The sequence below is a fragment of the Leucopleurus acutus genome (genome assembly GCF_964270905.1).
Source record: "Leucopleurus acutus genome assembly, chromosome: 10".
Lineage (NCBI taxonomy): Eukaryota > Metazoa > Chordata > Mammalia > Artiodactyla > Delphinidae > Leucopleurus > Leucopleurus acutus.
In genome coordinates, this window is record NC_139153.1 from 41705114 (window position 1) to 41718468 (window position 13355).

General features: G+C 44.3%; 1 protein-coding gene across 1 annotated transcript; it reads right to left on the bottom strand.

Annotated features, from left to right (window-relative positions):
- Window positions 1-8491: 8491 nt before the first annotated feature.
- Window positions 8492-10228, bottom strand: CCRL2 (C-C motif chemokine receptor like 2). Its single transcript, XM_082847384.1, has 2 exons — window positions 10124-10228; window positions 8492-9567 (listed from the first exon to the last, which is right to left on the bottom strand). The coding sequence occupies exon 2, from the start codon at window positions 9553-9555 to the stop codon at window positions 8509-8511; it is 1047 nt and encodes a 348-aa protein (XP_082703510.1). The 5' UTR covers window positions 9556-9567; window positions 10124-10228; the 3' UTR covers window positions 8492-8508.
- Window positions 10229-13355: the final 3127 nt, after the last annotated feature.

Below are 13355 nucleotides of genomic sequence, written 5' to 3' on the forward strand. Positions count from 1 at the left end.
AAGGTTTGTTTCTGTCTCACGTTCATACCTGTCATGAGTCATCAGTGGCTCTGTTGTTCATCTCTTCATTCTGAGACCCAGGCTGAACCAGCAGCCCCTGCCTGGGGCACACTGGCCTGTAGACAGAGCGGGAAATAAAAGAGAGATGGAGGCAACACAAAAAAACTCTTAAAGCTTCCTTCTAGGAGAGGCCGTATCATTTCCATCATTTCATCGCCCAAAGCAAGTCAGGCGGCCGTAGCATCAATGAGGGGGGTCTTTGGTCCCGCATTCTTTCACCCTGACACTGAATTGAGTGTGGGGCTGTGTTTGGTGTCCCTGCTTTTACTTCCTCAGACCTCAAGTTCCTTACAGTCTTCAAGGAAAGCTTGTATTCTGCGCGGTCCCCACTCTAAACTTTTTTTCTGCCCAACACAGATTTTAACAACCATCAGTTGTAATACATTTCAGCAGATTCCACTTCAGATTGTACTAAATTAGTGTTTCCTCAATTTTCTGGATAATATTCTTGCCTGTAGTTATCCCATGTGGACTATTCCTGGAGGCTAATTCTTTACTCACTTCAAACTCACCACTGATTCCTCAAATAGACAATAGTTAACAGCATCTGCAACACCTGTTTATTCATCAAAAGCCAAGGAAAGCCACTCAAATCATTTGTCTTATTTCTTGTTCCCAATGTTTTCAGCTCTTTAAGCAGGAGTTGTCAGTGAAAGGCTAAAGTCTTAAGTCAGTTTTCTCTGGGCACATTTGTTTACAGCTGCAATCAAACATGATTTCATTAACTCAACATAGGTAAATGGCTTTTCTTGCTTGGCTAACAAATGAGCTATTTAGAAAGTTACTTTGCTTGCAGCCTCATTTCTTTTTTTATTTTGAAGATTTTTTTTTTTTTTTTTTTTTTGCCGTGCCGCACAACTTGTGGGATCTCAGTTCCCCCACCAAAGATTGAACCCTGGCCCACGGCAGTGAAAGTGCCAAGTCCTAACCACCGGACCTCCAGGGAAGTCCCTTGAAGAAATTCTGTTGTGATGAGATATTTCACTTTAAAATTTGTAATTTTCCTGACCATTTTTCCCCTATGAGTTTGGAATAGTGCAATGAATGCTTTGTCTGGAAATGTCAACACATGTTGTATTCTTTTAGCACAACTATAGTTTCATTGCATAATAAATACAGTGCTTTGGCATCTAATTTGATAACAAAATAATCCACAATCCATAGTGTCTTATTAGTGTGACATTCAAAATTCACTTTTCTCTTCTTTGCTTGTTTTAACATGATGAATATGCACTGGTAATAAAAATTTTAAAAAAGGTGGTTTGGCTCTATGTGTATAAAGATAAACTGTTCTCTCTACTTACAACACTTATATTTTTTATATTGAAGTAGCATTGATTTACAATGTTGTGTTAATTTCTGCTGTACGGCAAAGTGATTCAGTTATTTAGATATTCTTTTTCATATTCTTTTCCATTATGGTTTATCACAGGATACTGAATATAGTTCCCTGTGCTATACAGTAGGACCTTGTTGTTTATCCATTCCATAGATAATAGTTTGTATCTGCTAATCCCAAACTCCCAATTCATCCCTCTCCCATTCCCCTCCGCCTTGGCAACCACAGATCTGTTCTCTATGTCTATCTACTCACAACACTTATGACACCAAATATGTGTGGGTTTTCTACACCAAACAATTCTCTAATTCTCTGTGGACACCAACTGGGTTTCCTGCAAGTCAGTTCAATTCTGACACTAACCACTTGGAGTTAACACAGACCCACAAGGTTACGGGCTCAGGCCCACAAGACTGCCCTCTTTCTTCAGACACTAATCACACCTAGTGGGTTCCCAGGTTACCTGTACTTTTGTCCAACTTGGCTGTAAACTGGGGAATCCCACGACCCCCTCCTCAGGTTTGATAATTTGCTATAATGGCTCACAGAACCCAGGGAAACACTTTACTTATTGTTACCTATTTATATTAAAGGATTGTATAAAAGACAGAAGAAGAATAGCCGGATGAAGAGGTACATAGGCTAAGGGTCTGGAAGGGTCTAGAGCGTAGGAGCTTCTGTCCCCGTGGAGTCAGGGTGTGCAACTCTTCCAGTACATGAATGTGTTCACTAACCAAGAAGCTCTCTGAATCCTGTAGTTTAGGGTTTGTATGGAAGTTTCGTAACGTAGACACAATTGACTAAGTCATTGACCATTGGTGATTATCCAGCCACTCTCCCATCTCTGGAAGTCAGGAAGCAGAGCTGAAAGTTCCAATCCTCTCATCACAAGGTTGGTTCTGGGAACCAGCTCCCATCCTGAAGCTATCCAGGGAAGCACCAAGAGTCACCTCATCAGCATACACTCAGGTCTGACTGAAACGCGCAGGTAGAGGGTTTATTATGAATAACAAAGGACACTCCTATCACCCCATCAGTCAGGGCTGAAGACCGGAGGTATATGTCTTATTGTATCACAACAACACAGTCTGGTACTTGAAATGCTATTGAATTATAACTGGCTGTAATTTACAATGCACCAAGCAGCAGTGGGAAGCCATGAGAATGCCACAGGCCACCTCTGTCAAAACCACTGGACTCGGCCATTGCAGTGCAAAAGCAACCACTGGCAATACATATATAAATGAGTGTGGTCGTGTTCCAAAAAAACTTTATTTTATTGAAAATAAAGTTTCTGAAATTCGACACTGAAGTTCGAATTTCATATAATTTTCACAGGTCATGAAATATTCTTTTGAGTTTTTCCAACTATTAAAAAAAAAGTAAACGCTACTCTTTGCGCATGCGCCCATCCTTTGGCTGCTGCTCTTTGTCCTGGCGTAGGAACATCCCTCGCTCCTTTCATCCATTCTTGCAAGGTGGGCTCTGCCTCTGTCGGATGTGCAGGACCAGTTCCTGGAAGTGCTCTAGAAGTACAACGGGGACGACTCTTCCTTCCAACGTACCAGGTGTTGTGAGGCCTGGTGCTGCTCCGGGGCAGCGATACATCCGCCGCGGTACCTCGGCACTGCGCCCTCGGTGCCGGGACTATCGGTGCCGCGGAGGAGTCCAAGCTCCTGTCTGCGCCTGCGCGGTGCTTTCCCGGAGCGTGGCGTTGCACGAAGCCTGGAAGGTACGCCTGCAGGCCGCTTCCCTAGCGGTGCGCGTTTAGTTTTGAGGGAAAAGCCAGTATCTTGTGGTGCTGGGAGCTTCCCTATCACATCACGTCAGGAGGAACGTCGTGTGTACTTAGGTCGTTGGGAAACGGACTGAGTCTGCATACTTTTTTCTCAGCTGTTAGCCTTAGCGTATTCGGAATCATTTGGCCCGCCATTGTCTCCAGAAATAATAACAGGTCAGTCCTGAGTGGGAAAGAAGTGGCATGTGCTGCAGGACGTCTAGAGCAAAGTCGCAGCTCTGCTGCTGTGTGGCTGTATGACCTCGGGTAAGTCCTTTACCTTCTCTGGGCTCAGCTTTGTAAGTAAAATGAGGGGTTGGGGCTTGTTCTCTCTACGACTCTCCTACAGATTGAGTCTGACCCCAGTCATGAGGGACCAGAAGGGAGGAGACTTTTAAAATTTGTACTTGGGGTCAATCTGTCTTCTTTGTTTTTATCCAGACAAAATCAAAGTCAGTTTTGCCCTTCAACTTGGTCTTATGAATATTTCCGTTTGTGCAGTGGGGGTCAGAGAGGGCTCAGTGGACATTCATATACCTTCCATGTAGAGTTGACAGGTGTTAACATTTTGATGTGTTTTCCCTCTTGCTGCTTTTATATGCACCTGGTGTGTGTATGTGTGTGATTAAATTATTTGAATGTGAGCTGTGACTACGACATTTCACTCCTAAATTCTGGAGCATGCATCCTCTAAGAATAGGGACATTCTCCCACATAATTGCAATTTTATTGTCACCCTTGAAAATGATAAGTATGTCATCTGACATTTTGTTTATAGTCCTATTTTTCTGATTTTCTCTGGAATGCCTTTAAGCCTCTTTCTTAAGGAAGTGCTCCCACTACCCATTGGCAGTCAGCTCCTCCTGCCTTCCCTCACAGGCATGAGTGTCACCTCTCTGGGGGAATAACAGCACCTGTGTTGGCTGGAGTCTCTCTCTTGGCCGCCTCCTCATCCATCACCACGTCGCAGCTCCTCTAGTCCGTTTGGAGATGAATCCCACAGACTCTGCCTTGGAGTCCTTCAGAGACAAAAGAGTGGAGACAGTGAGTATGCATGCAGATAGCCATCCGCTGGAAGCGGCGTGAGCTTGGGGACATGGGTTGTGTGCTTTGCCGAGGAGGGAGCGTCTGCACGGGGCAGCTGGGGATGGTCCTGAGCCATGGTGAGCAAGCTGCGTGCCCCCCCAGGAAGTGTGTGGCAGGTGTTCTGCAAAGATGGACGCCTGAAAGAGCATGTGGGCAGGGGCTCTGGTGGGATGGCTGTCCACAGACTCATAGCAGGACTGTTGAGCTGATATATGTATACGTATAGATGATTCACTTTGTTATAAAGCAGAAACTAACACACCATTGTAAAGCAGTTATACTCCAATAGAGATGTTAAAAAAAAATTGTTGAGCTGACCACGTGGTTGAGGGCAGAGGAAAACACATTTTGTCATAGGTGATATAAGCGAGACGGTCTGAACCTCCCCACCACTCCTTCAAACAAAGAAGCTGGGGCTGAGCCACATGTCCCCAGATCCTTTTGTCAACATAGTCATTTACCTGGAGCAGCAGCAGGAGGCTGACGTGGGGACGAGGAGGCCCATCAGAACTGAAATTCAAGCACCATTAGGGTGCAGGCAGCATCTGTGGAGGGTGTGAGGAAAAGTGGGATGTGGGCAGCAGCCTGTGGGCCAGTCACTGTGCTGCTCATTAAGCCCTCATCCTGGCCAGCAGCCCTGTGTGTGTGTGGGGGTGTCTTATTCCCAGTTGTCTGAGGCACAGGGAGGCTAGATGGCCTGTGCTGGGTCCCACAGGAAGAGAGAGACACCCTTTCCTACCTTCTCCCAGAGCAGGCATGGTAGGGGACTCCAGGGAGGTGACTCATGGCCCCGCTCATAGCTAAAGGCCACACCACAAGGAAAAATCAAAGGATTCAGAGTCTGAAATTTAGATCAAAGATTTTCTTCTGTTAGACGTGCCAGAGATGGTTCTTTGGCGAATTTTGCTTTTCACAGGGTCTGTAAATGGGTGGCTGAGGGGAGCAGCAGTCCTTGGATGTGCCTTCCCCCAGTCCTTTGGACTGTTGTGAAAAATCCGGAGCAATAATATACAGGAACTCACTCTATAAACCAAGTGCTGTAGACAAGCCAGGAAGTACTGGGTGGAGGAGAGGAAAGAGTGTGGGGTTTGATATCAGAAAATGTCAAGCCCAGATTCTGACCCCTGAGAGCTGTGAGATTTAAGCCTCAGTTTCCACACTTGTAAAATGAGGCTGATGATAGTCAGTTTTCTTTGAAGGACTGTTATGTGGTGCAAATACGTCTGTGAAGGCAGTTGGTAAAGGATAAAGTCCTGTTGAAATTCAGGCTTGGTGTGGGAGCCTAAGACCAGGGAATGGTGAGCAGCTCTTAGGAGGGAGGACAACTTGGGCTGATGTGGCCACAGCACATTTGTAAAAACCAAAAAGAACAAGATTATTTGTTGCTTAACTGAAATTCAAAATTAACTGGGCATCCTGTATTTTTTTTTTCAATTTCAGGTTTTATTGCTTTCTCATTCTCTAAATCAGTCACGTTTACCATTTTAAAATTTGTTCCATTTGTACCCACAAACACATAAATTAAGATGAATCAGAGATTTCTCATGAGATTTCAGTCTTTGTCTAAAATGTCCCAAATCAGAATTATCTTGACCAGATAGGAAAATTTTTTTTGCATTAGAAAATAATTTACAGGCAAAAACAGAAACACTGTCAAATTTTCTTAAATATGCTAGCTACCTTCTCTTTGGCTTTTTACTGTTTGTTAGTTTTCTAATGCAATAGTTTGTAGAAAAGTGGAAAACGTGTTATTTTTTAAATTGAAGTATCGTTGATTCATATTATTAGTTTCAAGTGTATAGCATAGTGATTCAGTATTTTTTTTTATAAATTTATTTTATCTGTTTTTGGCTGCGCTGGGTCTTTGTTGCTGTGCGTGGGCTTTCTCTAGTTCTGGTGAGCGGGGGCTACTCTTCGTTGCGGTGCGCGGGCTTCTCATTGCGGTGGCTTCTCTTGTCGCAGAACATGGGTTCTAGGCACGCAGACTTCAGTAGTTGTGGCTCGTGGGCTCTAGAATGCAGGCTCAGTAGTTGCAGCACACGGGCTTTGTTGCTCTGCAGCATGTGGGATCTTCCCAGACCCTGGAATGAACCCATGTCCCCTGCATTGGTAGGCGGATTTTTAACCACTGTGCCACCAGGGAAACCCACACAAGTTTATTTTCTATATCCGTGAGTCTTTTTCTATTTTGCATGTACATTCATTTGTGTTATTTTCTAGATTCCACATATATGTGATACCATACAGTATGTCTTTCTTTGACTTATTTCATGTAGCATAATATTCTGTAGTCCATCCACACTTCTGCACATGTCAGCATTTCATTCTTCTTTATGGCTGAGTATTATTCCATTGTGTGTGTGTATCCATTCATCCGACTTGCACTTGATAGGCACTTGGGCTGCTTTTATTGTAAATAGTGCAAGCATGAATCATTTTTATCTTTAGGACAACTGTCTTCTTCTGACAGGGGAAGAAGACCTTGCTGGATATACTACTTACGTGTGTGGGCTATTGTAGCTGGATCAGCCATCACAAACTTTTGATTTTCAGTAACTATTTCACTCTCAGTCACTGTAAGAGTTTATTCTCTATATGCTCCATGTTTTCATTCTGAAAATTCTGAAAGGGTTTGTTCTGTGAATTCATCACTGTGTCTATAAACATCCAAAAACGATGTCATTTTGCCTGAGATTTCTGTCCCATATGTGGTAGAAGTGAATGGAGAGTCCAGACCTACTCATATCTGGTGAGTATGAGTGTGAAGAAGATATCTCTGTCCCTTCTCCTTCTCCTCTTTTCATATCTGCTGGGGTACTTTCAGCTGAGGTCTTGCTCTTGACTTGTCATGGTGTTTTTATTGGCTATTTAATGTCATTCAGGGTGAGCCCTGTCTTACTCAGCTAAGGCTGTCACAACAAAATACCACAGACTGGGTGGCTTAAATAGCAGAAATTTATTTCTCACAGTACTCGCGGCTGGGAAGTCCAAGATTGAGGTGCCGGCATGGTGGGGTTTCTGGTGCAGGCTCTCTTCCTGGCTTGCAGATGGCTGCCTTCTTGCTGTGTCCTCACATGGTGCAGAGAGCACGCAAGTTCTCTGGTGTCTCTTCTTATAAGGCACTAATCCCATCCTGAGGACTCCGCCTCATCTAAACCTAATTACCTCCCAAAGGTCCCGTTTCCAAATACCATCTCACTGGGGCTTGGGCTTCAACGTATGAATGTTTTGTGGGACACAGTTCATCCATAGCACCCGGTGAGGACACGGAAGAGCCAGTGACTGGTATAGACTGTGCTCCCTACAGGGTCTCCCCCAGGTGCCACCTCCTCCTCCTCCCGCCTCAGTGATGGAGGTGAGAGATTGTGGTCCACAGGCATCCTGTATTCATCTGTCACCTCTCCTTGGGATATGTAACAGAAAATGGGCACTGGATCGCCCCAGGCAAACTCTTCTTGTGATGTTTTGTAGTCACAGGCGGTGAGGCCTGAGGTGTACGTTACACTGAAAAGGACAAAACATGCCTTGTGTTAAACATTTCTAGACATAATCGTACGTTTGCTATTGTTAGATAGCAGAAAGTGCTAGAAACCTTGGGAGGCTCAGAGGTTGGGGGTATCTGGGGGCCTCAGGGGTATCTGGGGGCTTCGGGGGGTGTGGTGAATAGCCAAGAAAACCCAGAGAACTTTCCACAGAGCAAGTCCCTTTTCCTCTTTTTATTCAGAGCCTCCAGCTAGCCATCTCTTTCAATTACCTGAAAGAAACTGTGCCTGATAAATTACTTTTGTGTGAATGGGTTGTTCTAATTTGGAATGTGGTCCGGTTGGTTTTAAAAGTGCATATTTGCTTTATGTGTCTTCTTGCCTGAATTTTAGAAGTTCGGCATATGCTGGACAAGGCATAGGTTCTGGAGTGAATGGCACCGGGTTTGTGTCCCAGCCTTGCCATGCTCTAGCTGTGTGATCTTAGACAAATTTCTGAGCCTCAGTTTCCTCCCCCAGAGAAATGGGACTAATTCCACCTACACCACGAGCAGTCAGTGAGGCACGGAGGAGCTCACGTTTGTCAAGAACCTAGCACAGCGCCTGAGACAAATTCAGCGCTTGGTGAATGTTTGTTCACCTCCCCCTTTTCTTCCTGGAGCCTTTTTTTATGTACAAATGTGTAAAAACTATTGCACAAAACAATGCAATGAGGGAAAAATTATTGTTTATTTATCCCGCCTTTGGTAGGAGCTAGTTTACATTTAAGTGGAAAGGTGATATTCTTCCCTTGATGTGCCTTGGGCAGGTTCCTCAGTGGGTGGAGGTGCGGTGTCACTGCACAGATGGCAGAGTTGGCAGAGGTGTTTCCTAAATGCCTTGTTGAGAAACACGTAGAGGAGAGGGTTGACGCAGCAGTGGGTGGTGGCGATGATTTTCATGATCTGGACACTTCTGTTCAGGTTGTAACTACTCTCACAGCCATGCAGGGAGAAGTGTTCGTTGAAAGCAGACAGGAAAAGTGCAATATTGTAGGGTCCCCACATCAGAAGGAAAACAACCATTATGGTGAAAACAAGCTTGAAAAGGTCACAGTTCCTTGCCCCACACTTTAGTGTTTTCCTCATTCGCACGTAGCAAAATACGAAAAAAAACAGTGGCAAAAGAAATCCCAAAATGTTCATTTTTAAGGTCAGAAAATGCTTCCAGAATGTCTCATCAGCTGGTAGGAAGTGAGGTCTGGTAAAGAAGCACTTGTATTTCTGGCTTTCCATCTGAGGTTTGTAAAAAGCAAGTTCAGGCAAAGTGACCAGAATGGCTGTGACCCACGCCAGAGCACTTGTGAAGATGTTGCCAGCCACCATCCTGCAGGCCGAGAAAAGCCTTCTCATGCGGAAAAACTCCTGGTACCTTTGCGCAGTCAGAAGGACATTGAAAAATGCCTCACTGTACAGGCCTATGGAGTAGAGTGCCACGACAATTTTACACGGGGGGTCACCAAGAACCCCCTCACGTGAGGCCGTGTAAGCCCAGAACGGCAGGGTGGGCAAGAAACACAAGTTAGAAATTGCCAAGTTGAGGAAATAGATATTTTCCACTTGCTTGAGTCGTTTGTATTTTACCAGGATAAGCACAACCAAGATATTGTCCAGGAGGCCAGCCATGAACACCATGGTGTAGAGGTAAGGCACCAGCTGGGCTGAGAGAATCTTGGGCTCATATGGGGTGCATGGTTCTATTTCGTTGTTACTCAGATTGTCTTCTATGAGGACATCATAATCATCCTCTGGTGCTGACGTGTAATTAGCCATCTTCAGGCTGCCCTGTGGAGAAATGAAAGATGATTTTCCCTTCATACAGCTGTGTGGTCCTAGAGGAAACGGCACACAGGACTAGAGGATAAATAAAATACTTGCCCTTTTCTGGTGTCTGATTTTAGCCAGAGCAGGTCTACAACTCAGAAGACTGAAAATAAACATTTCTTTAACACGCCCTATATCCTGAGAGCGGCTGCTACGATTCATCCCTTCATTAAGCATTTAGGTGTTTAGTAGTATGCGAGCTACCACAGACAGACAAAAGTAAGCATTACCCTTCTTCATATAACTTCGTTCTCTTGGTAGAAACAAGACTTGCCTACCTGAAGCCATGTAGGAAAAAACACAAAGAGAACCAAGTACCGGGGTTTAGCTTCACAAAATTGGTGTCAGTCGCAATTTCTGTGCATTTAAAAAGTTTGCTCACCCCCCGTAACAGCTTCCTGTGACAGGCGGAGAGGTCTGAGTTCTTCTCTTGAAGGATATAAATAAATGTTTGCAAAAGCGGAACCACCCTAAGCATCAACGTGGACATAACTGGTTAAATACATTGAAGACTTACCACTGACCGAGTTCCTAGGCGGGGAGGATATGGCCTCCTGACCTACCATCCGAGTTGCTGTGGGAACCGTCTGGGCCAGTTAAAAGCTGGCTTCCTTCACAACAGCTGGCCCCTGACCCTTAGGGCCAAGAGAAACCACTGTTTATCCCCCTGGTGGCTGTGTTCCGCCAGTCACACATCTCAGGGACTAACCAAAATAAAGCAACTTGAAAGCTCCCCCAGGCCCCCAGAGAGTTTCTTAAGCTGCAAAGAGAAACTGGGAAGTTGTTTTCTCCTGCTGCTTCCACCCCCACCCCGTACCCCGCCTTTGATTTCCCTGTGGCCATCCTGCTGGCTGCCCTAGATAAGGGAACTAAGTTACTGCTGCTTCTCAGTGATACTGAGGGAGGGATAGCAAAGCGCTCTGACGTGTAACTCTGAGCAGGTGGTGGCTTGCAGCAGAGGAGAGAAGTGTCACATACGATGACTGTGCGTCCAGGCCCAGGGGCCTGAGGCTCCCATGTAGCATTTCATCAGCATTAGCATATGGGGCTTCAAGAACTTGCAGTGAGAACCACTGCTTTGGTTTTCATTATCCCTTTTGAGAGACACTGTGTGCTTTGGCTGAGGAATGGGGCCCCAGTAGGGTCTGCTCTGGGGACAGTGGAAGCTACAGAGTGATGTCAGTTGGGAAGGGGGTGGTGCAGAGACAGAGCCTCAGTACCAGTGCCTGGGGGAAATTGATGTGAGGGAACCAAGGAGTTAGGCAAGATGTTAGGAGCTGACCCTGCTCCTAGAAGGAGGGCCCAGCACAGGAAAATTCCATGGTGAGGATGCAGAGGCTCTGTCAAGTCACGTGCAGAGAATGTGAGGGGAACAAGTTCAACCCCTGTTTGAGGCTGGGGTGGGGTGACGTTTAAGGCCAGAGAGAAAGGAAGCTGAGAGTCCAGATTTAGAGTGGTGGGAGGAGGGTGTAGGGAGGAGGAAGGGGATGGGGGCGGTTTGGAAGAAAGATGAACTGAGAAAAAGAACTTGAAATAACTGGAAAATCTGTATGAACTTCTCCTGGATCAACTCTTTGTATCTGTGATGGACCTAATTTGAGGACCAGTCTTGCATGTTGGCTTAGCGTGCATTTTGCTGGTTAAACGACATCTGTTAATGCCAAAGATATGTTTGAGGTGGTAGTCGGTGCAGAATGTGGATCTGCCAAAATAGAAATAGAACTGAGGAAACTATTAAGGGAAAGGAAAAATAAACATTAAAAGGGCCTGGACAAATATGTGATCGAGCATTAAATTTAACTCAGAGGGAAACTCATGATGTTCCTCCGTATGGAGGGGTTGGGAGGGGTTGGGAGGGGTTGGTGCTGGTGGGAACCTGGCTGTGAATGTTTCCCAGCAAGTCTTCCCCCACCGCCGGGCAGTACAGCTTCTGTGAGTGAGTGAGGGCCACCGTGCCCTGCTCCTTCCTCCTGGGGCTCAGCCCCCTGCGGCTGGGCTATCTGTAGCCACACTAGTACCCCCAGAACTTTGACGGAGTAAGTGATGGTGGCTCGTGGTGCTTTATTGCCTGATACTCACTGGTCAGTCCCAGGCAGGGGACTGAGGGTCAAGTCAAACTTTGAAACTTGAAAACCCCTGTGAACATACACACTGCATTATACGGTCAAGTGGAGGAAAATGGCAGCAAGCAGGCGCCTCATCCGTGTCACAGAACCATGTGAAATTTGAAGTTTCCTAAGGAAGGCACTGTTTGGTAACTTCAGGATCACCCTAACTTCCTGATATTTGTATGGCCTTCACTTTCTGAATTATTTTATTTTGGCTTGATTCCCAGCATTCTGCTTATCCACACCCAGACCATGGGATTCTTTTTTTTTTTCATTGAGATATAATTGACAAATAACATTGTGTAAGTTTAAGGTGTACTGTATTGATTTGATACATTTATATTGCAATATGATTGCCATGATAGTGTTAGCTAACAAAATTATCAACTTTTCTGGTGGTGGGAAAAATTAAGGTCTATTCTCTTAGCAATTTTAATGTTTATAATACAGTTTTGTTGTCTATAATCCCAGTACTGTGTATTAGATCTCTAAGACTGTGAGATTCTTGGAAATTCTAAATTGGTAGGTAGGAATGGTTTAAAGGTCTGAAGTTGAGGCAAGAGGAAAGTTTTATTTACCATTCTAATATCTGGAACTGTAATAGGGTCATCATTATTGGTGAAACTTCACCACATGCTGTGGCTTTGGCATGTAGCTCACAAACCTTACCTTTGAGGCTCTGAGTTCCTCTTTATTACTATAATTAAATCCCAGTTTTTAAAAAATTAAAGTATAGTTGATTTGCAATATTATATTAGTTTCAGGAATATAACATAGTGATTCAGTATTTTTATAGATTACACTCCATTTAAAGTTATTACAAAATAATGGCTATATTTCCCTGTGCTGTACAATATATCCTTGTTGCTTGTTTATTTTATATATAATAGTTTGTATCTTTTAATCCTTTACCCCTATCTTGCCCTTTCTCCCCTTTCCTCTCCCCACTGGTAACCACTAGTTTGTTCTCTACATCCGTGAGTACCTTTCTATTTTGTTATATTCATTAGTTTGTTTTATTTTTTAGATTCCACATATAAGTGATACAGTATTTGTGATAGGATATAATATTTGTCTTTCTCTGACTTATTTCACTAAGCATAGTACTCTCTGGGTCTATCCATCTTGTTGCAAATTGCAAAATTTCATTTATTTTTATGGCTAATACTCCATTGTATGTGTACACACCACATCTTCTTTATCCATTCATCTGTTTATGGACACTTAGGTTGCTTCCATAGCTTAGCTAATGTAAATAATGCTGCTATGAACATTGGAGGGCATATATCTTTTCATGTTAGTGGTTTCATTTTGTTCTGATATATACCTAGGAGTGTAATTGCTGGGTCATATGAGGTTTTATTTTTTTGAAGAACCTCCATACTCTTTTCCACAGTGGTTGTACCAATTTACATTCCCACCAACAGTGTAGGAGGGTTCCCTTTTCTCCACAGCCTCACCAACTTTAGTTTTTTGTGGTCTTTTTGATGATAGCCATTCTGACAGGTGTGAGGTGATGATAATTTTATTGTGGTTTTGATTTGCATTTCTCTGATGACTAATGATGTTGAGCAGTGTTTCATGTGCCTGTTGGCCATCTGTATGTCTTCTTTGGAAAAATGTCTATTCAAGTTCAATTCC